The sequence below is a fragment of the Equus asinus genome, chromosome X, assembly GCF_041296235.1.
Source record: "Equus asinus isolate D_3611 breed Donkey chromosome X, EquAss-T2T_v2, whole genome shotgun sequence".
In the NCBI taxonomy this organism is placed as follows: Eukaryota; Metazoa; Chordata; class Mammalia; order Perissodactyla; family Equidae; genus Equus; species Equus asinus.
Window position 1 is genome coordinate 7,795,155 of NC_091820.1, and position 25,034 is coordinate 7,820,188.

General features: G+C 43.5%; 1 protein-coding gene and 1 long non-coding RNA gene across 3 annotated transcripts in view; one reads left to right on the top strand and one right to left on the bottom strand.

Annotated features, from left to right (window-relative positions):
* Positions 1 to 10,839, bottom strand: part of LOC123282808 (uncharacterized) — a 188,072-nt gene extending 177,233 nt beyond the window's left edge. Inside the window, exon 1 of the long non-coding RNA XR_011499915.1 lies at positions 10,627 to 10,839. This is a non-coding gene — a long non-coding RNA (uncharacterized lncRNA). The remainder of the gene's footprint in view (positions 1 to 10,626) is intronic.
* Positions 10,840 to 10,998: 159 nt separating this feature from the next.
* Positions 10,999 to 23,326, top strand: HCCS (holocytochrome c synthase). Of its 2 annotated transcripts, none has more exons than XM_014855405.3 (7): positions 10,999 to 11,106; positions 11,738 to 11,881; positions 14,333 to 14,484; positions 16,844 to 16,992; positions 18,141 to 18,260; positions 20,879 to 20,965; positions 21,855 to 23,326. In XM_014855405.3, exons 2-7 carry the CDS (start codon positions 11,770 to 11,772, stop codon positions 22,051 to 22,053), a joined length of 819 nt encoding a protein of 272 aa, XP_014710891.1. In that variant the 5' UTR covers positions 10,999 to 11,106; positions 11,738 to 11,769; the 3' UTR covers positions 22,054 to 23,326. The 2 variants fall into 2 exon arrangements, with proteins under 2 accessions (XP_014710891.1, XP_014710890.1); XM_014855404.3 differs by having other exon boundaries at positions 11,022 to 11,183.
* Positions 23,327 to 25,034: the final 1,708 nt, after the last annotated feature.

Here is a 25,034-nt window from a genome sequence, read left to right on the forward strand (position 1 = left end):
TAGTTATATAAATTATATTAATCTATACAATGGAACAGTGTACAGCTGTTAAGTAAAAACAAAAAGGAACACTTTAGGTACCAATATGGAAAACCTCCAAGATATTTTAAGCAAAGCAAAACAAGAGTGAAAACATTATGTAAAGTATGCTACCATTTGTGTAAAAAAAAAAATGGAGGGAGGGAGAGAATAGCTGTTCTATAGCATCTAACAGTGTCTGCTATACTGGAATAACCCCTACTTAGCCTTTCAACATCAATTCATGGTGATGGTTGCACAACATTGTAAATGTACTTACTGAATTGTACACTTAATTGCACTGAATTGTACTCTTAAAAATAGTTAAAGTGTGGGGCTGGCCCTGTGGCCGAGTGATTAAGTTCGCGTGCTGCGCTGCAGGCGGCCCAGTGTTTCGTTGGTTCGAATCCTGGGCGCAGACATGGCACTGCTCGTCAGACCACGCTGAGGCAGCGTCCCACATGCCACAACTAGAAGGACCCACAACGAAATATACAACTATGTACCGGGGGGCTTTGGGGAGAAAAAGGAGAAAAATAAAATCTTTAAAAAAAAAATAGTTAAAGTGGTAAAAAACAAAATATCAATTCACAGGTCATCTCCTCCAGAGTAAAGGTCATGGCTAAATACATTTTCTTTATACTCCCATGGAACTTTATAAATTAACCACAGTAAATGAAATTATCAGGAGGTGTGTCTATCTTACCACGTAAAGTATTGGTGAGGCAGTAGGGAACATATCCCCCCATCCCATGGCCTCTGAGACTAGCTCCATATCCAGCACATGGCAGGAGCTCAGGAAATGTTTGCCTGACAGCCTGCCCTACAGATTTCAGACTCAAAGCTGCAATGTCAACTTCTGCTGAGTTTCCAGCCTGCTGGCCTGCCCTTCAAATTTCAGACTTGGCAGTCCTCACAATTGTGTTAACCAACTCCTTAAAATAAATCTCTTGATAGAGAGAGAGAGACAGAGACAGAGACAGAGAGAGAGAGAGAGAGAGATCTCTTACTGCTTCTGTTTCTTTGGAGAACCCTGACTGATATAGTTGGTAAGACAGAGATTTGGGAACAGAAGAGCACTCCTCAGATAACCTCATGCATTAGGCTTCCTAGGAACATAGCTGCCTCTGTTTCTGAAGTAACATCGAGGGCGGTGCTACTAAAGGGGAACCTTGAACAAATTAGTAGAGAACCCCAGAGCAGAGGGGCAAGAGCAACATATTTTAGCATTTATGTTAACAATTTACTTTATGTTTTATAATTCACAGTGCATTTCTTTGGATGTAAAGCTTTATTTTGCCATTGCTGTAGTGTGTGTATGGCAGGGAGAGGAAGAAAGAGAGAAAGAGAGAGAGTGAGAGAGAGAGATGGAAGGAGACACAAGAAAAATCCAAACCTTTGCTACATTCTGATTATATCTTTTAAATATTTGTACCAATAACTCTACATTTAGAGCCTGTATATATTTGGGGGTTTTTTTGCATAAGGAGACCATGCAATAAAATAATATCACAAACATCTGCACTTACTAGGATTCAAAAGTTAAAATAGGAATTTTAATATCCCCCAAAGCATATTTCTGGGAAAACTGTGTTTGATGTGGTGGTGGCAGAGAACGGCTTGTCAACTTATCTTTTGTGGCCTTAATTCTTCAATCCCACTTGAGGGTGATTCCAAACCACTCAACAGAGCCTTCTCCTCCTTCCTCCACAGTCACTCATACCTCACCTTCTTGATCTTCCTTCCACTTTTACTTCTCTTCTCTCCAATTTATTCATTCATAATGCTTACAATAAGAAATAAAACGGCCAAAGAGGCAGGAATATATTTAGGTTGACTAGTCAAGCATTCCCTTCCTAGTAGGGAAGCCCAACTAAAGTCAGATGATTCTTTGATAAATATGGAATGATGGCAAAGAATAACAAAAGCCTTGAAGGATATCGCCATTCATATGTGTGACTTTAATGTTCACCCATACCGGATGAGTTATGTTTCTTTATTTGCAACCAGCTCTCACTTTCCTGAGTTTCAGTTCTATGCTCTGAACTGCTTCTTGGATTTCACTGCCTAGATAACCATTGTCATCACAACTGCAGTGTATCCAACACTGAACTCATCTTGCCCCTAACCTATATATTTCTCAAAATCAGCAGCCATTTCTTTTATTCTCTCTCTTTTTACCTTCTTCATCTTAGTTTTCTCTTTCTACGGTAAGATGGTAATTTCAGACAACTATAGTTTACTATGCTTCTCCCCTTCAAAAGAAAAATCATGTTGGAAGGTGCTCGACTGTAGTTTATACTTTAGAAGGTGAAAGACAAATTCAATATCTGCTGGAAATGTCATTAACATAACCCTATTTTTGCTCCATTTCTCTTTGGTAATTATTAGCAAACCAGATCTGCTACTAATTATTTCCACAGGGAAGGAAGGATGAAATCTCCTACTCCTCCAGGCAAGACTATGCTGATGTTTCCTGCCTGGGTGGGTGGTAACTAATGTTGCTCTACATAGCTCCTCTCCAGAGCAGTGGGCATTTCACCCATTGTTACCAGTGGTACTCCCACTTTTTTCAGTCTACCATGTTAAATCTAATCACTCATAAAGGCACTCTTGTGGCAACAACTGGCCTAATAACTTAATCACAATAACATAATAATAATAATAATAATAAAGATAGTTTACTACTAAACACAAGCTTTTTCCCCCCATTTCAGCTTCAGAATGACTGAGTGTGTTGGTTTGGGGTGGAAAGAAGGGGAATAAGTTAAATTGTCCCAATGTAGTTACTTAGTGTACACATACACGTATATACACAACTATGTGTATATGTATATTATATACTGGTCAAGTTGAGGAGGTAGGAGCCCATGCTCTAGCTGCCAGGTATCCAGGACAGAAAGCTTCTGGCCTTTGGTTTGCCTAGAACAGGGTTTCTCAACCTTGGCACTACTGACATCGGGCTGGATAATTCTTTGTTACGAGAGCTGTCCTGCGCATTGTAGAGTGTTGAGCAGCATCCCTGTCCTCAATCCATTCAATGCCAGTAGCAATCCCTATCCTCAGTGTGACAACCAAAAATGTCTCCAGACATTGCCAAATGCCTCCTGGATGGGGATAGCAAAATCTTCCCCCTCAGCTGAGAATCGCTACTATAGGGGGAAGCAAGGCCCTGCCTCCTATCAAACCTTATATATGACGGATTCCCAAACAGAGGAAGGGGCTGGGCATCTCCTTGTCAGCATTCATCAGAGAACAGCCTTCAGTTTTCTGAATTGGCCCCATAGCAGGCCTGTCAGTGCCCACCCAGCCCCATTTGGCAGGTATCGAGAGTCCAGTCTTAAATAAGTTCAGCTATAAATTAGAGAAACTTTTTCAAAGAGTGATGCCCTGTGTACATCTGGAGACATGAAACTAGAGTTCAGATAAGTTGGGAGTGATCCACAATAAAAGATAGTTATCAATAATCAGTGAATTAAAATTAATTCATTTTTAAAGGTGTATATTAAGAGATCCTGAACTCTCATTAAAAAAAAAATCCACAAAAGCTTGGGACTTACTGACTAGCAACAATATATCCTCTGAAGTTATTACAATGGTATTGAGAATATTAAACAGAATGATAACCTCTAGTAATCTACTTTTACTGGCAACAAATTCCTTTGAAGAACAGTGGCATTTATTTCCAAGAGCGAGATGTAGCCCGGGCCCTTGATACAGGCATGATATAGACACAGTCCCTCTGAGAACAGAGGTAGTGAGTCCTGGTGAATCCGTGCAGACCCTGTGGAACACTGAGGTATAGGGGGTCCCCTGACTGTGTCTTAGGAACTTGCCTTCATGCATTTTGGCCTTAGCAAAGACTGTGAAGTTCATGGGTAGTGCTGGCGGGGAGCCAAGTGAAAGTCTCCAGGCACAGCTGGAGAGTGGCAAAGAGCAAAGTTGAGAAAAAGAAATTCTCCCAGTTGCCAGGTCAAATAACTCTCTATTCAAAACCCTTCTAGGGCTTCACATTTCACTTAGAAGAAAAGGCAAACTCCTCCCCCGGCCTAAGAGGCAGTGCAATCCAGCCCCCACATCCAGTCCTACCCTTCTGCCCCTCACTCACACTTCTGTGCCCCTCTTGCACTCTCTGCAGACCACACTGGTCTTCCACTGTTCATTCCGATTGCAGAATGCCTTGCTTTGCTGTTCCCATGGTCTGGGCCACTCCTTGTCCTGACCTTTACGTGCTGCATCTTTCTCATTATACAGGTCTCAGCTAAAATGCCACCTCCTTAGAGAGGTCTTTCCTGACGACCACATCTGAGGTAGGATCCAAAGCTCTAGATCTGTACTGTGCACAGGGATCTCCTTTTACAATGCAGGCCTAGACTCAGTGGTTGGGGAGAGAGGTTGAGGCTGTGATTCAGCATTTCTAACAAGCTCCCAGGAGACGCAAATCTGTTGCCTTTGAGTAGCAGCACACCCTTCAATCTCTGTCACCCTACCCGTTCCACTTTCTTCATGGTGCTTCTCATACCTTGAAATTACTTACTTGATTGTGTATTGGATTGTTAATTGCTTGGTTAATCTATCTGTTTACTAGACGGTAAATTCTATAAGGGCTGGGACTTTGTCCAGTGTGTTAACCTTTGTATTCCCAGCACCTAGCACAAGACCTGGCACATGACAGATGCTCCATAAGTACTGCTGAGTGAATGATGTAGTTCAAGATTCATTGACTCCTTTACCCCCTCAGTGCCTGCTTACCGACTGCTTCAGTGACTGCTCATTTATAAATCAGGAACTAGACCGTAAGTGATAGGGCAGTGCTAGCCACTCAAATGTTGTCCAGGAACTGCTAGTTACTGGTCCAAGATGAGATAAGAAGTTTGTATAGAATATACATCTGCTGTATCTAAGCACAATTTTTCTTAGAGAACATGTTTTTCATAGCAACATTTTCTTGACAAAGGAAGCAATGCTTTGCTTTCCCTCTGGTCCAAGTTCCTCATCTCCTGGTAGACTGGTAACAGTGTGTGAACTAGGCCCCACTCAGGTGACACATTTTGAGTACCACTAATATAGGGGGTAGAAAGCTTAATAAGATATATTTTCTAACTTCAAATAACCCATAGGGAGGTAAGAGAAATATACTTTTAAATACATAATTACAATTTTTTGCTCAAGTGCTATATAGAGTAGTGTGAAAGACAAGGAATTAGCCTCCTGTGCTACCCCTTAGCTATGCCCTCTCAGGCCACCTGCAGTGCATTATAACTATGAACTTTCCCAATCCTGCCCTGCTACAGTCATTCCTCTGCCACCTCCACCAAACCCTTGCACTTTTTCCATGCCTATGCCTCCCTCTCCCACATGCCCATGCCCCTCCTCTCTGCCTAGCCACACATCACTCATCTGGCTCACACTGCGCCTATCATACCCCTGCTTTCCTCCTTGGCCACACCTATACCCCATGCAAAGCTAGCTGTGCTCTCCTGCTGAGCCTCTACCTTCTGTGTCATGTCCTCATCCTCAGGCCACATCTTCTTCCCACACTCTGGCCATGCCGCTTCTGAATAGGACACAACCTCTGGACTCCCTTCGCCTATGGGTCTGATCCTGAGAAACCCTGGAGATGTGAGATGGGCCCCAGGTCGTCAAAGAAATTGTGAAACAAATGTAAGAAATTTCTAGGGAGAACAGAAAATAGTAGAAGAGTTTGGGAATTGTGGGAAAGATGAGAGAATTATGTGAGAGAAGGGAGAATTGTGGGAGAGACAGAGAATTGTTAAAGAGAATGCAGTGTTCCAAGAGAAATGAGAATTTTGATAGAGAGTAGGGAACTGGAGGAGAGACTGGGGAATTGTGAAAGAGAACACAATATTGTGAGAAAATGGAAGATTGCAAGAAAATAGAGAATTGTGAGAACAAAAAATTATGGGAGACAGTAAATTATGGGAAAGAAAGGCAATCATGAGAGATACAGGGAATTATGGGAGAAACAAGAGAACTGTGGGAGAGATGGGGAATTGTGGGAAAGAAAGAGAATTATGGAAGAAACAGAAAATTGTGAGAGAAACAAAGAATTGTGGGAAAGAAAGAATTGTATGCGAGATGGAGAACTGTGCAAAGATAAAGAATTGTAGGAGACATGGAAAATTGTAGGAAAGAACAGAGAATTATGGGAGACATAGGTAATAGTGGGAGAGAAGAAAGAATCATGGGGGTGAGAGAGGATTGTGTGAGAAACAGACAATTGTGAAAGACAATAAACTATTGTGTGAGAGAATGAAAATTTGTGAGAGGAAATTGGGAAGAAAAAAGAATTATAAAAGAAACAGGAAATTATTGGAAAGAAGAGAAAATCATGAGAGATGGAGAATTACGGGAGAAAAGAGAGAATTATGAGGAAAAAGCAGAATTGTGGGAGAGATGGAGAATTCTGGGACAGAATAGAGAATTGTGGGAGAGATGGAGAATTGTAGGAGAGAATAGAAAACTGTGGGGCGAAAACAGAATTGTGAGAGACAAGAGGAATTCTGGGAAAGAAGAAAATTGTGTGAGACTAGGAATTAAGGAGAAAACAGGGAAATGTAGGAGAGATGGAGAATCAAAAGAGAACAGGAACTGTGGGAATAAAGCAGAAATGTGGAAGACAAGGGGAATTCTGGGAGGGACAGGGGAATTGTGGGAGGCACTGGAAAATTGTAGGAGAAAGGAGAATTGTGAGAGGGAAGAAAATGGAATTGTGGGAGAGAACAGAGAATTATGGGAGAAATGGAGAACTGTGGGAGAGAATAGAGAATTGTGGGAGATATGGAGAATTGTGGGAGAGAATAAAGAATTGTGGGGGAAAATCAGAATTGTGGGAGACAAGGGGAATTCTGGGAAGAACAAAGAATTGTGGTAGAGATTAGGAATTATGGGGAAAACAGGGAATTGTGGGATAGATAAAGAATCGTGGAGGAGAATAGGGAAGTGTGGAAAAAACAGAATTGTGGGAGACAAGGGGAATTCTGGGAAAGAAAAAAGAATTGTAGTAGACATTAGGAACTATGGGAAAAACAGAATTGTGGGAAAGAATAGAGAATTGTGTGGAAAACCTGCGAATTCTAGGAGAGATGGAGAATTTGGGGAAAGAACAGAGAATTGTGGGACAGATGGAGAATTGTGGGAGAGATTATGAATTACGGGGAAAAAACAGAACTGTAGGAGAGATGGAGAATCGTGGGAGAGAATAGAGAATTGTGAGGAAAAAAGAGAGAATTGTGGGAGAGAATAGAGAATTATAGAACAGAACAGAGAATTATGAGCGAGATTAGGAACTATGGGAAAAACCAGGGGAGTTGTGGGAAAAACAGAGAATTGTGGGTGAGATGGAGAATTAGGAAAGAGAATAGAGAATTAGGGAAAAAATAGAGAATTGTGCATAAGAGAGGGAATTGTGGGAAAGAGCAGAGAATCACGGGAAAGAACAGAAAATTGTGGGAAAAACAGAATTGCAGGAGCGATTGGAAATTATAGGAGAGGAAGGGCATTATGGGGAATAGAGAATTGTGGGAAAGAAGGAATTGTGGGAGAAATGAGAATTGTTAAGGAGAGTGGAATATTACAAGAGAACAGAGAACTGTGAGAGAAAATGGAGAATTGTGGAAGAGATGGGGAATTATAGGAGAAACAGGGAATTATGGGAAAGAAAGAAGAATTGTGCAAGAGAGTAAATTGTGGGAGCTCTGAGAAAATACAAAAGTAGCTCTTTTGGAAACATAGGTTTGGAAAGGAGATTCATTTTACCAGGCCCAGTCATAAATTCAGTTTGTAAGTCCGAAAGAGCTTCATTTTTCCTTTCTGCTAACTCCTTAGGTCTGAGAGCAGCAGTTGACATCACATTACCAGGGACTGGCAAACTCACATGCACTGCCTTGTATCTGTGTATGGACACACATACACTCATATACACATTTAACACAAACACACACATGCAGATACATGCATACACATATATTACAAATACATACACACACGTCTTGGAAATTTCAAATATGATAGCAGAAATAAACCTAATAAAATAGTTGGGAAATTTGTTAAATTTCCTAAGGAATAAAACAAAATGAAAAAGTGATAGAAGAAAATTAGAGTGTCAGTCTAGGAATCCAACATGTGAGTAACAGAGGTTCCTTATAAGAAAGAATTAAGAAGAAGAGAGGGGAGCACCTTATCAAGAAAATTAATAAAACAAGAAAATATCCTCAACGTGCAGGATACGGATTTCCAGAATGAACGGTCCCATCAAGTGCCAAGCCAATGAAAGCAAAGAAGTCTCTATCAAGGCACATCTTTTCAGGCCACTGGAAGGAAGAGAAGATGCTAAAAATATTGAGGAATAAAAAAAAGAAATGGCATTTGACTTCTCGACAGTAACAATGAAAACTAGAAGACAATGAAGCAACTGCTAACAATTCTGAGAGAAATATTTCTAAACATAGAACTTTATATCCAAACTACCAATCAAGTGGGCAGGTCAAATACAGACATTTTCTGATTTTCAAGATCTCAAAAACTGATGTGCTCCCAAAACAATGCAAAGAAGAATACATGGTATCCAGGAACCAGAGACCCTGCACAGGATAGGAAAAGTTGAAAGGAAGTCCCAGGATGAGAACCGGCCGAAGTCATTTCCAAACAGTCTAGAATCGGGCAGTGGCAGACGTGAGGTGCATATGTAAGAGTGATGTCTCAAGGAAAAAACAATGAAACATACACAGTAGTCGATATATTTGAATGCATCGAGAAGAAATTTACAATGCTGACAGGAAGTTTAGGAATAATCATTAAAAACTAGACAGATAAGGGGAAAAAACAAGGCAAGTATTAAATTCTAGTGAAAAATTTGTACAAGAAAAAATTCATCATCAATCATTATGAATATTTTCATAGCCATAATAATGTAAATACTAAACCATGATTTATCCAAAATTGTAAATAACTATTGGCATGGGGGGGGGTGTATGTGTTTGTTGTGCGTGTTTGTGTTAGCAATGTGGAGGGACAGACTAGAAGAAACAGTTAAAGAGCAGTAAGTCTTCGCCTTTGGAGAGTGGACGTTGGGGTTTCCCACCACAGTCTTCTTACCCACCTACATCTCTTCTTTTAAGACTCTACTTTAGTAGCTCCTTCTCTAGGAAGCATTCTTGTTACTTACTCTTTCCTTTCTAACCACTTCCTGCACATCACCCTCACAAGTCACTTCTTTATTTTCGCCCTGAAACAGTTCACCCATCCATATATTGAGATATAAATATGGTTGCTTGCATGCCTGTCTCTCCCATTAACAAAGGTTCTTGCCCTTTCTTGTGTCATACGCCCCTCTGGAGTCTGGTGAAGCCTATGAATATCTCCTCAGAATAATATTTTTACATTCATGCAGAAGAAACCAATTGTACTGAAATAAGATTCTCAACATATTAAAAAAAATTTTGTTGTTAAAGGCCAGGTTCCCTAGGAAATATATGCGGATGCAATATAGTTTTTTAAAGCTGTCGATCCAGTTTTGAGGCCCTGGCTAGAGGTGAGTCTGTTCCTTTGCTTGAACAGCTAAGTTCACACCCCCTAACCACCTTCCTTATTGGGCTCTCATACTCTGAACCACTATACACCTGCCCTAATTGCCCCAGGGTGAGGTACCAGACAACTAGGGACAGCACCTTTGCTCCAGGGCCTGCTAAAATTATTCAAATTAGCCAATCCTAAACATTCTTACCCTGCCTCGCCCATTCCTTCCCATGGAAACCATAATAAAGTCTCTTGCCCAAGTTCCCCCCGGACCCTCTGCCTTGTGATTGACTCCAGAACTTCCACGTGTGGCGCCCCATGGTGTGACTCGTACTCTCTCTCTTGGGATCTGTGAATATAACAAATTACCTTTTCAATGGCAGTTATTTCCTGATCTGTTGGCCTTATCAAACCTGAATAATAATTAAACTTACTAAAACAGCTGAGACTCCAAGATTTGTGCATAGGCATGCTCTCATGAATAGCTGTGAGAGAGCGATGGAAGAAGGACTGGGCAAACGGAGGAGGTGAACCGTGACGCAGTCACATGGAAGCCTCAGCTGTTCCTATGCGCAGCTCTGAAGCTGGGACGGCTCTTCTGAGTTGTCCCCCTTGAGGGAGGGACCTGGGCTTCTGTACCCTTGCAGAGACCACTCATGGGCTGCAGCCTTTCTCCAGGGAGGGAATGTGATTTTGCCTGAGGCAGTTGCCCTCTTAGGAAAAGGGCAATTCCTGGAGATAGCCTCAGCCGGGAGCTGTCAGCTGTCAACATTCCCAGCACCCCTGGGGATGGACTGCCCCATCGTGAAGGGGCATCTGGGCGTACTCCACAGATCCACTACAGTGATACACAAAGACTATGTTTCTTATTACCACTTGAAGTAACAAGATAAAATTATCTTAATTTCAAAGTAGTGATAAATAGTATTTTGAGACAGAAATAACAATCAAATGTGACATAATTTCTGTGATTTCTATTAGTGCCACATATAACAAACACTATTAGGATCTGTTGCCTTCATTTCTAATGGAAGAAAATACTAAATTTCTGTTAGAAGTGAAAACACAGACCTTCAAGTCCACACGCTGTTAAGGTCTTGGGAGCAGGGACCTTGTTTAGTTCAGAGTTGGCCACGGTTCTGGACACCTACTGGTGTTTCCTGAGTCATTACAACAATTAAAACTGACAGAATACAATTTAAAAGCTAGAAATTTTAAAACCAACTCCTCCAAAGCAATCCCTCTGCGACTCACAGCATCTACAGCAGGGAGCCTCACTCTAGGGTAAATCTCCGGCCCCGCCTAAACTCTCCCAGCCCACTCTGGCCCGGAGGGGCGGGGCCAGAGAGCGGTCCTCGTGCTTATAGGCCGAGGCGGGAGGGGGCGGGGCCCCCTCCTTCGTGTTGACGGAAGCCTCTCCTCTTCAGCCCGCGCCCCGCCTCCCACACGGCCGGAAGTCCCGCCTTCGGAAGAGGAAGTAGCCGCGCATGTGAACACAGGCTGTGACCGCGGTGATAGCGGTGACCGAGCGAGGGGAAAGTGGCTGTGGAGGTTTGCTGCCGCTCCGGGCCCGAATTGCCGATTAGAGGCGGGGCCGGCCGCCCGGAGCAGGCCGGGTCGGGAGTCAGGTGCAGAGGAGCGGGCTAGCTGAGGTCGGTGGGGTCTGGGATCCCGGGGCTGGAGCAGGTGGGACACGCGGGGATCGTGTGAGGAAGACTGTCCGCGCGCTGCCCTCGGCCGTCCTTTGCTTCCTCGAATCCCTTTTCTTTGCTGCACTCTTCCAAGACCCCTAGCCCCTCGCTAAGCCCTGGGGCTGGGAGTCTAGTCTGGACCCAGTGGGCTTCCCCTCTCCTATCCGGATCACCACCTGGGACCCCCTGCTTCCCGGCCTACAACCCCTTGCTGTGACGTGGTTTCTCAGGGACCTCCTCACCTCACCCCCCAAATCCACACACTCGTAGGAACATGCCCACAAAGGGTGGCGTAGATTTCACACAGCTATTTCCCAAAGGGGATAATAGATTAAAGCTATCCCTCCGAGTGGATACCCTGCCGGCTGGATTTTCATAAGGATGACAAGGAGGAAGAACAAGGGTTGGCCAGATTAAGAATACCAAGGGAGTAGTGGGATCCCAGGCTTCAGCATTAATCTGTCTCCTTGCTTTGGCACGTGTGAATTTAGAATTGTTTGGATTCAACACTGCGATTCCCACCATGGGTTTGTCTGCATCTACCCCTGCTGTTGCAGTTCAGACCTCAAATGCTTCAGCTCATCAGACGGCATCCCCACCTTCAGGATGTCCAGTGCATGAAAGGAAAATGAAAGGTAATCGACCCTTTGTCTCGAAAATAAAAACAGAAGAGAATTCTCAAATGGATTTTAAGGAAGAGGCAGTATGCTAGTGAGTGTGCTAGTGAGGCTCCTAGGCCTGAGAATGAGGCAACCTGAGTTTGGTCCTTATGTTGCTACTTATAAGGTATGTGACTGTAGACAAGTTACTTGTCTAAATCCTCACCCATCATCTGTAAGATGAGGATATAATAATATTACTTAACAGGGTTAATGTGACAATTAATTGAGATAGTGCGTGAGAGTGTAGTGATTACTCCATACATCAGCCCCCACCTCCCATAGTTTGCGTTTGTCTACATCAGCAGCCTGGGGTGTGATCCCCCTTCCCCTAGGGGACATTTGGTAATGTCTGGAGACATTTTTGCTTGTCACAACTGAGAGGAGGGTGCGTCTAGTGAGTAGAAGCCAGGAGTTCTGCTAACCATCCCATAGTGCACAATGCTGCCTTCCAGCAAAGAATCATCTGGCCCCAAATGTCAAGAGTGCTGAGGTTGAGAAACCTTGGCCTAGATCTAACTGTCTGTATTTATCAAAACAACTTTACTCCTAGGTCAATTGCACTTCTCATCTATGTAAAAATAAGTCCTCATCTGATGGACTTACTCTTCATTCTTTAGTTGCAAAGGTGAGAATGGAAAGCTGTCTTTCATTTTTAATTGATCCATATCTGCGTTAGTTTATATAAAGATATGGCCTGAGTCAGCCTGACATGTGACTTCTTGTTTCAAGATGTGAGGGGAGGAACCAACGTGGCATGCTTACTGAGTGCTAATGCTTCCTTGTGTCGTAGTAGTTCTTTCCCTTGGTCAGTCAGCGAAGATTTACTCACTGCCTGCTCTGTGCCAAGCACTGGTGGATTTTCTTTGTTTGTTTTTGCACTGAGAGAACAGAAATGTGTAAAACAGACAAAAATCCTTCGCGTAATGGACTTTATATTCTCATTCTTGTTACCCTATGTGGTACGTTCTCTCTCTATTTTATAGTTAAGAGGAAATCCAAAGCCAGCAGAAACTCTCTGACCTTGGACAAGGACAGATCTGGTGCCCTCCTAGGGTTTTGCCATACAGGAAGAATTGAGACAGATTCAGAAGAAGCAGGTGTGCTCCTGTTCTGAGCGGCCCTGGGAGATCACAGAGCCCTGTCTGTGGTTTGATTTCATTTGCTGTGTATCTAGAAGAGCTGTCAGTCAGATTTATTTGCCCTCATAAAGAACATGGATATTTCTAGGGGTTTGAAGGGGCTACTAGTTATATAATAGGAAAAATATAAACAGTATTTTCTTTCTAACACCCACCTGGGATCAATGAGCCAGAAAAGATTGTCGCTTTGAACGGTAGAGAGGAGAGGAGGTATAGCAAGTCTCCCTTCACCCCCTGAAAGTGGACAGCTATATAGGGTCCTAGAGAATGAGGGTCTGGAAGGAGAAGCAGAAGAAAGGAAATGAGAGGAGGCTTGTCTTGTTCACATAGGGCGTCCAGCATTCAGTGTATTCCTGGTGTTACTGCTGCTGCCTGAGACAAGGATTCTGTTAACACAAGCAGCTGTCTTCCTGGGCCATAGCTCTCCTGACACCTGCCCCCTCTCCTAAGTCTTAGACCAGCTTCTCAGTCCCCACACCTGCTTCCATCAGCAACCTGGATCCTTGGGCACTGGCTGCCCTTCTTGCTGCTGCTCTCCTAGGTTCAGGCCTTCCCTCCTAAGTGGCATCTGGATCCTACGTGGATTGTGGAACATTTTCTTTAATGTCTGCCTTTTCTTGCCTAAACTCTTGCTATCTACTGATGGGGAATAAAAGCTTAGCCAAGTGGTAGTTTTCTGTGCTTTGTTTTAGTCCTGGAACAAAGTGCAAGCAGATTGGTGCTCTGACTTTTCTCCAGTAGCCCTTTTGAAGGCCCCTCTGCTCATTTTCATCTCCCGTCCCTAGTACCTGAGAGTAGGTTTCGGGAACGAGGGCCTGGCTTCCTGTGCTCTGGTTGGGGCTGGGGCTTGTCTAGAACTTGGGGATAGAAAGTCAGGGAGACCAGGTGAAGTGCAGCCTGGCCCCCACTTAGGTTCCTCTGCAACAGCTCATAGCTGTGAGTCCAAGCAGGCACCTTCTAGCCTATTACTAAAACCGTGGCATGGACAACACATTCTCTTACAAATGTTGAGTGTTTTTGGTTTTTTTTTTCTAGGTGCATGACACAATAAGAGAATAGGTACCATTTCTCTTTCAATGGGAAAGTAAATACATAGAATCTTCTCTTGGTCTTTGGGATATTAGAATGTTACCTAGCTTAGTTCTTGGCACCTTTAAACAGTAGAAACCGGGCTTTGTCTGTGGTGGTAATCACTGGTCAGAATTCAGCTCTTTAGGGCCTGGATTGAGAGCACCAGAGGTCCTGCCTTTGTGGTGTCACTGTTTTTATACTTGATTTATTGCAGGCTGTCCAGTGAATGCAAAGCCATCTGACCCAACCCATGAGAGCAAAACTGACTCTGTGCCTGCCCACCAAGAACGCGCCTACGAGTATGTGCAGTGTCCCGTTACGGGTGCTGTGGCTGAGAACAAGGAGAACCTAGATCCTTCTAATCTGGTAATCTGTACTCGGCCCCTCTTAATGGAACTTTTTATGGGGAGATGTTTTTACAGCCTCCCAAGATAAACTGCAGACTGCTAGGATTGATTCTTCTGTCCTTTTAAGAAGTCTGATATTCCATCCACAGTGAAAATCTAGATGCGTTACTAAGTGTAGTTTCAGAGAACTCTTGAGAAGGAAAGCGGTGATCATGAAGTGCCTCAGACTAGGTTGATGGGGAAGCAGCCAAGCTAAAGGGATATTTCCTCCTGGGATAGTTACTAGGTGGTAGGCGGGAGATTCCATGAGTGCCGCTAGAGTGAGCAAAGGTGTTTCTGGCCTTGGGAAACCTCATAGGCACGCTGCAAGATCGGGGCACTTCTTTAGGCACAGCTGGGTGCCAGCCTATATGTGAGTGACTGGGGTGATGCAGTGTCACGGGGCAGCCAGTAATGGAATGCTGTCGAGAAAGCATGGATAGGACAAGCGTGGCCTCACTACATTTGTGATGGTCAGCCAACATAGGGAATTGAGTTTTGCTGTTTGGAATCACACTTTAATGGAGAGACAGCCAGACTGGGGCCTGGACTTTAGAAGGCCAATGAGTTATCAAAAGTATCTAGAAATCTTGGCAAACCAGGCAGCATTGAGGGAAGTAGACATATTTAGTCTGGAAAAGAAAGGGTGTGGGGGTTGTGTATATATATATATAAACAATATGTATTATAGCATAACATATATAAGAAAGCCGTAGACTGTGTGACTCATAAACAACAGGCGTTTATTTCTCACAGCTCTGGAGGCTGGGAAATCCATGATCAAGGTGCTGGCAGATTTGGTGAATTTGTGGGAGACATAATCATTCAGTCTGTGGCGTTCAGTAATGACGCTGCCAAGCTATAAGGAAATTGCTGTGTTGAGGAAGACAGTGGACAAGATCAGGGTTTCTGAGCCTCAGTACTATTGACATCAGGAGCTGGATGATTCCTTGTTGTGGGACTGTCCTGTGCACTGTGGGATGCTGAGCAGCATCCCTGGTCTCCACCCACTGGAAGCCAGGAGCATCTTCTTTTCTCAGTCGTGACAACGAAAAATGTTTCCAGACATTGCCAAAAGGCCCTTGGTAGACTACTGGTTTACGTAATCTCAGCTTAGCGCTCCAGAACATGGGCCTTTTGGAATCCTACACTCTTACCCCATGGGATTGTTACAGGTAGCAAGAATATAAATAAAAGCAAACTTTTCTTTTGGTCACATCTATAGCCCTCATGCTAAGCACCATATGCTGTCTCCTGTAGTCCTCATAACAACTCTATGCAGCCAGTAGTGTTAGCGTCCCCGTTTTAGAGCCAAAGATAGTGAGAGAGAGGGGAAACAATTTGCTCTGCGTCGCTCAGCTAGGAAGCGACAGAGCCCACACTGAATCCCCATCTGCCTCCTACCTGTGTTCTCAAACACACTGTGGTGATAATGCAGGTAAAATGTTCGGTTCAGTGCCCAGCACACCTGGCTCTTCTGACTGCTGTCATTCTAACCAGGGGCTGTGTTGTGACTGAGACTTAATTAATTAATGTGCATCTTCTAGAAAAGCCTTCATACTTTCAACACAAAAAGAACTTCTAAGCCAGTGCTGCTCAATCTGGAGTGATTTTGCCCCTGGGGGGCCCACTGGTTGTTGTAGCCGGGGAGAAAAGGTACTAGTGGGGAGAGGCCAGGGATGTTGCTAAATATCCTACGATGCTCAGAAGAGACCCCCATAACCAAAAATTGTCTGGCGCCAAACGTCACTAGTGCCAAGGGCAAGAAACCCTGGTCCAGGCTAGGTATTGGCATAATGGTATCGCTGCCCCTTGTGTCTGGGAGAAAGGATTCTTCCCCTCCTGGAAAGTCTGCCACTGTCAATACTCATCTATAATGGATTCAGCACAAAGACTGAAAGCATAAGCAAGATCTTAAAAGTAAACAATATTTAAAGAGAAAGTGGTGGTGTACATATATTTTATGAGACATTTCCTTAGAAGAGTGAACAGTTGTTTTTAAAAAACCCATCATAGAAAGGTTTTTAGAAATGCCTGCAGATCATGGTATTAGTTTTTACTTTCTAATCTTTGAGGAGAAAGAGACCAAAAATTTAACCACAGCCTGTATTTACCGTTTATGGGAACTTAAAACAAGGAAAAACAACTTCAGTACTTTGACTCTTCAAAACAGCCAAATTATCTGAGAGGTCTGAAATTCTGATGTCACTGATTTAATTAAGAAACCTGTGGCTTATGTGTGATGTGTTGCTTTCTAGGAAGTAGTTAATTTTATTGCTTGTTTCTACTTTTTGTCAGATTTCCAACATTTAAAAAAAAATCCTGCTTATTTTATTTAGATGCCACCAGCTAATCAGACACCAGCCCCCGATCAGCCATTTCCTCTATCTACTGTGAGAGAGGAATCATCCATTCCACGAGCAGATTCAGAGAAAAAGTGGGTTTATCCTTCTGAACAGATGTTCTGGAATGCGATGTTAAGGAAAGGGTAAGTGAGTGAGCATATTACTGAGAATATAAATTTGCTTGTCAAATTCAGCTAAGAATTGAATGTTAAAGATTTTTTTTTTTGAGGAAGATTAGCCCTGAGCTAACATCTGCCGCCAGTCCTCTTCTTTTTTCTTGAGGAAGATTGGCCTTCAGCTAACATCCGTGCCCATCTTCCTCTAGTTTATATGTGGGACGCCTACCACAGCATGGCTTGATAAGCGGTGTGTAGGTCCGCACCCGGGATCCGATCCGGTGAACCCCGGGCTGCTGAAGCGGAACGTGTGAACTTAACTGCTGCGCCACCGGGCTGGCCCCTTGAAGATGTTTTTATCCCCCAAACGTACAGTAAGCTTTTATAAGTTAATCAGTGTATAAAACTGATTTTTCAGACTTAATGAGACTATAAGTGCAAGGCCAATGTACTAGTCAGGATTCTCCAGAGAAACAGAACTAACAGGATGTGTGTATCTTTATATAAAAAAATTTATTAGAAGGAATTGGCTCACATGATTATGGAGGCTGAGAAGTCTCATGATCTGCAGTCAGCAAGCTGGAGACCCAGGAGAGCTGACATGTAGTTCTAGTCCAAAAGCTGGCAGGCTGGAGACCCAGGCAGAGCTGATGTTTCAGGTCAAGTCCAAAGGCAGGAAAAAACCAATGTCCCAGCTCAAAGGTAGTCTGGCAGAGGAGTTCCCTCTTACTTGCAGGAAGCTCAGCCTTTTTGTTCTATTCAGACCTTCAGTTGATTTGATGAAACCCACCCACATTAGGGAGGGCATTCTGCTTTACTCAGTCTACCCATTTAAATGATAATCTCATCCAAAACACCCTCACAGACACACCCAGCATAATGCCTAAGCAAATGCCTGGGCGCCCCATGGCCCACTCAAGTTGACACACCAAAGTAACCCATCACAGCCAGTAATAGTTAAAAAAAGAGAAAAACACTATTATATAGAATACTTAGAAAAAGCTAGGGAATCATTAATCAGTGGTACTAACTGAAAAAATGTCACCTTAAAAATAGATGGTTCCTTGATATTTGTGTAAATATGGTTTTTGGTGACTCACTGAAATGAATACCTGGATTAACTTTATAGCATTATCAGTAATATTTGTCGAATTTTACCAAATGTTCTTTCCTAGGTGGAAGTGGAAGGAAGAGGATATTAGTCAGAAAGATATGTATAATATCATTAGAATTCACAATCAGAATAATGAGCAGGCTTGGCAGGAGATTTTGAAGTGGGAAGCCCTTCATGCTGCGTAAGTATGTTTGGGACCTTAAAAAACATCCTCCCGGCATCTTTCTTATTTCATATCTACTTTCTAAAGTTTTAACATTTTATTCAAACAACATACCATCCTAGTAAAACATTTCAGGTCGCAGGCCTGTTCCAGTGACCATTGTGTGACAGACCTCCCCCACTTATTCGTGTACAATGGCAACCATTTAATTATGCTCGTGGATTTGGTGGGTCCTGAGTGCAGAAAGGACAGAGTAGGGATGGCTCATCTCTGCTCCCCAATGTCTGGGGCTTCAGCCAGACTTAGTGGTCAGGGATGGCTTGACAGCTGTGGGCTAAAGTCTTCTGAAGGCTGGATCCTTTGCTAGTCTGACAATTGGTGCTGGCTGTCGGCCAGGACATCTACCCACGGCCTCTGAATGTGGCTGCTTTGGCTTCCTCCCACCATGGTGGCTGGATTCTCAGATTTAGAGTTCAAAAAAACTTCAGGGAAGCTGTGTCTCCTTTGATGCCCTAGCATCGGAAGTCCCATAGCATTACAAGTCTGTCCAGATTCCGCTGGAGGGGCCGTGGACTGTACCTCTCAATGGGAGGAGTTCCACAGTCCACTGAAGGCAGAGCATGTGGGATGGGAGATACTAAAATGCTCTCTGCCCTAAGGGAGCTGGGAAAAATAGTCCTGTTCACGCAACAGCATTTATTGACTCCCCATTAGGACTAAACATCAAGAGATGTCTTAGCACATGGGCCTTTTTCTCGGGGAGAAGAAATAAATGCACTCGTGTTTGTTAGCAGTGATGGGCCATCTGTCTGTTCAGAGCAGTGGTCCCCACACTTGAGCTGCATCAGCATCACCTGGAGGGTTTGTTACAATACAGAGTGTAGGGTTTCTGATTCAGTAGGTCTGGGGTGAGGCCCAGACTTGGCATTTCTGGAATGATGCTGATGCTTCTGGTTTGAGGCTTCCACTTTGAGAACGGTAGGGGACAGGGCATGTCTGCTCAAAGAACCAGATTGTATCATTGTTGGTGGCTTACAATTTAAATTCAGGGCCAAATGAGCTTGATTAATTTCTTGGCTAAAATCCACCTAATGACTTTTTAAGGTGTTCTGGTTTTTTTTTTCCTTTTTTGAGGAAGATTAGCCCTGAGCTAACATTCACTGCCAATCCTCCTCTTTTTGCTGAGGAAGATTGGCCCTGAGCTAACATCCATGCCCATCTTCCTCTACTTTATATGTGGGACACTGGCCACCACATGGCTTTATAAGCGGTGCGTAGGTCTGTGCCTGGGATCTGAACTGACAAACCCCAGGCTTCCAAAGTGGAGCCTGCAAACTTAACCACTATGCCTCTCGGTAGGACCCTGTTCTGTTTGTTTGTAATACGTGGACTCTGAAGTTGATTAGTCACTCCCTGGGTGTCACTGGCTGGGTACCAGGCCTGGGATGGGTGTGTGTGTGGGGCAAATGATGCTGCAACCACATTTCCCCTCTCAGTAACCCGTCACCAGCAGGAGTCATCCTCCTGGTTTCCTAATGAGGGGCCCCACAAGCATTTGCAGTGAGTTATGCTGAAAGTGTGCTATAAAGCCACCTGCTAATTACTTGTAGTATGATTATGGAGCAAAGAGAAGAGAGAAAAGGAAATTTCAGTTTGTTAGTTTCAGCTCCCTTTCTAGTCATTTTCCAGAGTTCCATCAAAATTAAGTCGGCCTTTTAAATACACATACTATGGCCTCCAGGAGAAAGTTTGCCTGGGTTGAGTTTACTTCTTTGCCTGTGACCCTCTTGAGAAGAGATGCTAGTGAGCAGTTCCTAAGAGGAGAAGTAAAGCCACTCAGATAGTCCTCCCATGGGAGTCCATTCCACTTGAGTTGTTTAGAAAGACTCATCAAGACTGAAGCCTGTCTTACCAATGAGAGCAGCTGCCAAGATACGTACGTGGCCTCGTGTACGTGCCACACCCCCTCCGTCCGGGACATAGCTGTGTGCCTCATGTGTAGGCCAACTGTGAGCTTCACGAGCGCAAGCCTCGGAGGGTCTTAAGTGTGATGCTGCTGGACCTGCAGTGCTGGGGAGCGGGCTGGCTGGCACCTGGGAAGTCCTCACTGCAGAGACGGAATGGATTTTCTAGCCAGGAGCTTGCCACCCATCAGCTTGTGTGTGGTTACTTAGGGAACTGGTCCAACGCTAAGTACATTAGTTCCTAGGGATTCATCCAGCATTTTTCTTCATAAAGGCTGTTCATTGGTTTCAAATGAAAAAAGAGTATAGGATTTTCTTATATTCATTTAAAAAACCCCAGCTGCTGTATGTGAAAAAAGCACACTTCTTTCTTTCCTGAGGCTATGCCTGTATCCTCGCACCAAATAGGCCGTTTCCTGCCTTCTGCGAAGAACAGTGCAGATATTCGGAAGGAAGGGGAGGGGCTGGAACATACCTGCTCCAGAAATAAGGAACAACATTTTTAATGAATAAGGATATTTCTTGAAATTTTTTCAAAGTTCCCTTTCTCTGTAAATATGATATTATGTAAAACGCACACAGAACAATGTATATTATTGAAAAACTACAACATGATGTTTTTCAAAGGAAAGACAATATTTTAATGGACTTTTCTTATTTGGGGGTTTCTAGGGAGTGTCCTTGTGGTCCCTCCCTGATCCGATTCGGAGGTAAAGCGAAAGAGTATTCACCGAGGGCAAGAATTCGTTCCTGGATGGGGTGAGTGTCGGGGCAGAAAAGTCATTTTACATTCCTCAGGTCAGGGTCAGCTTTCTCTTCGCACCAAAACCAAACAGTCTAAGGACTATAGTGCTGTCTTCTAGAACTTAGCCTTTGGCTGTAGATTTCTTCCTCTCCCCAAAGTTGGCCTGTTGGTGGGCAGATTGATTAGGTTCCATGGCTTACATCCTAGCTAATTATCATAGGATTGAATTGTCTTTGTGTTCTTGGATCTGTCCTCTTAACTTCTCTCGTGATCCATCTCTTTGCATCTGTGCACTTAGCCTTCCTCCTTTGTCTTCCAGTGTGGTCAAGATTCTTAGCTTAAACCTGGATTTTTTCGCAGTATCTCAACCGACCTCCCTGGCCTGGGTCCCTCTCCTGTTCCCCATTTCCTTTGTAGACAGACAAGCTGTTGTCTGATCTGGGCTCATCATAGTTCTTCACCACCTTCCTCCAGCACTGGAGATGGATTCTGTCTCACCTCCCCAGTTTGATGTTTTGGTTTTTTTTCCCGTGTGAGGAAGATTGGCCTTGAGCTTACATCTCGTGCCAATCTTCCATTTTTTTTTTCTCCCCAAAGCCCCAGCACATAGTTGTATATCCTAGTTGCAGGTCATTCTAGTTCCTCTACGTGGGATGCCACCACAGCATGGCTTGATGAGCAGGTGTGTAGGTCTGCACCCAGAATCCGAACTGGTGAACCCTGGGCCGCCAAAGCAGAGTGTGCGAACTTAACCACTCGCCCCCGGGCCCGGCCCCACTAGTTCAGTGTTTGACTCTGAGAGCAGGCATTTCCATGTGCCGCTTCTCCAGCTTTCTCACTGCTTAAACCAGAGCTGAACAGACTGCAAACGTTTTAACACTCAGTAGCGTGTTTTCATTCCAGGTATGAGTTGCCTTTCGACAGGCACGATTGGATCATCAACCGCTGTGGGACAGAAGTCAGATATGTCATTGACTACTACGATGGTGGCGAAGTCAACCAGAACTACCAGTTCACCATCCTGGATGTCCGGCCCGCTTTGGATTCGCTTTCAGCGGTGTGGGACAGAATGAAGGTCGCCTGGTGGCGCTGGACTTCATAACCACTGCTTTGTTAGAGATGGGAAAATATAAACTATTTTTTTCTGAGTGATACATTAAACTATTTTCCCCAAACTGAATTGCACTCATGATGTAATGGGAAGATCATGTGGGTAATGACATCTTATACTTCACTTAGCAAAGGATGCGATGCACTGTATTCTTTTGAGTTCCGTTTTTACTTTGCAGTTTATAGCAGATCATTTTAATTCTCCTTCCCACTTAGCTCAAGTGAGAAGCAGTCCCTTAGTTTTTTATTTAACTGCAGTATTGCCCGTGCATTTAATCTAGAAAAGTCTGAACAGCCTCTGAACAAGAACTTTTCTTACAGTGTGAAGAGAACTGCTTTTTTTCTTGCTGTTTTTCTCATGAATACTTGAGATGTAGACCCAAAAGCCCATGAGATGCTCACAAGCTTTTACCTGGGCAAACATTTTAAAGAAAACTGTTCTCTACCAATGAGTAGTTATGCTTTTTAAAGTTACCAGCATTTCATTGACCCCTGAAGAAAAGGCACAGGTAGAGAGTGGAAACGCACTCAGCAAAACTAAGGCATGTCTTGGCTCTCCAAATTCTCATAGGACTTTTTCAGACTGGACCTTGTGATAGAATAGTTTCAACTCCCCCATGATCTGATGATGCTCGTGTGTTGGAATATATGTTTCAACTTTTTAAATATTTTTATTTTAATTCCCGTTCTGTTCTGTAACTCTGCTCCCAACAAGCAGGTCTCATTGTCCCTGGTGTTTGACAGGCTATGTCACCTTTGAGTCCCATTCCTTCTCCTGCCTGAAGCCTTCCCTGCAGTCGGCCTGATCTGAAGGTCTGGCTCCAGTCACGGTGCTAGGGACGGTCCGTATCTAAAACTCGATTATGTTGTGTTGAATGTTAGAATTCACAAGCAGAGTATTTTTCCCAGTGTAGAATGTTTGCATCCACGCACTGCCACAGTGCAGACTTTTTTTAAGGGAGCTCTATGTTTGCCATTGAAATTCTTTGTACTGGTAATCCATAAACTGGTTGTTCTACTTATAGCAGCATGTTACAAATGACTGTTGGGTTGTTTGTTTTTAAGTGTTGATAATAGGAACTCTTCCAGTTTATCCTAAATACTGTAGTGTTAAATGCGTAGATGGAATTGGCTGTCTGGAGTGATTGACTTGGTATGGATTTCTTTGTTGTCAGTTTTGTGTGGCATTTTAATTCAACAACCTTAAACTCTTCTACATTTCAAAATATTTGCATATTTTAAAATAAAGCTGATAGTTAACGGGTTTTGAAAATCTTTAAGACTAACTTTTTACTTAATCGTTTCTTCAGACTAAAGTAATCTTTCCACAAGTAATGCTATCATCTCCCAGCTAGAGGCGGCCATATTCTCATCTGTTAATCACATATTTTTAAACTACTGAGGGGAGTAATTACTGTTGGCATTTTTTTTTGTCCTAAGTGCTATTGAATTAAGTGTAGGATAAGGCATTATTATGAGAAACAAAGTGTTGTAACTGGAAACAGGAAATTCAGCCATAGACAGAGATTCACCCCTTTTATAGACCTGTACTATTTCTTGAGAAAATCAACCTCTAAAATAAACTGTCTGTGAAGCTGAGGACAAGATCATCTTTGCACTCTTCCCCCACTCCTGGAAAAGACTGTAGAAAAGACTGTGGCCTACCGGGTTTCAGACCTGTTTTGTGTCTGGATTATACTTGCTCATATACGGGGATCAATACTTATCTGCTCTGATAGGAGATTTCATTTATAAATTCAAATTCACTTTGGATATTCTCCGGGATTTTACACTAAGTCTTTTGTCTATGGAAATATCACTATTCAGAATCAGAACAAGCTACCGTACATTAGGCTAAGTGTCAGCAAACAGAGTGAGAGTTCCAGCTGACATTGTATGTTGAGATGTAGTATTCCTAGTAGTTCCCTAGCTGATGTCCAGTCACTTTACGTACACGCTGCATCCTACTGGGAAGACAAAAATGCAGAAGGTGCAGCCTCTACGTGCAGGGTACTTGCAGTCTGATGGAAGACGGTCCATAAATGGAATGGTGGTAAATTCTAGAGTTCCAATTTAAAGGCAGCCTTGTGGTAATCCAGGGGATGCAAGTTCACTTAAGTATTTTTGAATATATATTGAGTATATAGCTACCAGTTTCTTTACTGAGTCACCAATATGGTTTACCCTCTACCGGTTATTCCTCTCTACCTAAAGCGGAGTGATGCACGTTTCATGCCTTAACTCTGCCGTGACTCTGGGACTTGTACTATGGATCATTTATGTCTTTATGGGCCTGAGGCCCTGTGTGGTGATCAAGAATGCATGTCCTCGGGGCTGGCCCCATGGCCGAGTGGTTAAGTTCGCATGCTCTGCTGCAGGCGGCCCAGTGTTTCGTTGGTTCGAATCCTGGGCGTGGACATGGCACTGCTCATCAAACCATGCTGAGGCAGCGTCCCACATGCCACAGCTAGAAGGACCCACAACGAAGAATATGCAACTATGTACCGGGGGTCTTTGGGGAGAAAAAGGAAAAAAAAAAAAAGAGTGCATGTCCTCGGGGGAAAAAAGCCTGCATTTGTGCATTCATTGCAGCAGCATTAGAATAGCCAAGACACGGAAGCAACGTAAGTGTTCACTGACAGATGACTGGATAAAGAAAATGTGCCATATATATATATATATATATATATATATATATATACACAATGGAATATTATTCAGCCATAAAAAACAAATCTTGGGACCGGCCTGGTGGCATAGTGGTTAAGTTTGTACGTTCTCCTTCAGCGGCCCGGGGTTCGCAGTTTGAGATCCCAGGCGTGGACCTACACACTGCTCATCAAGCTGTGCTATGGCAGCGTTGCATATACAAAGTAGAGGATGATGAACACAGATGTTAGCTCAGCAACAATCTTGCTCAAGCAAAAAGAGGAAGATTGGCAACAGATCTTAGCTCGGCCAATCTTCCTCACC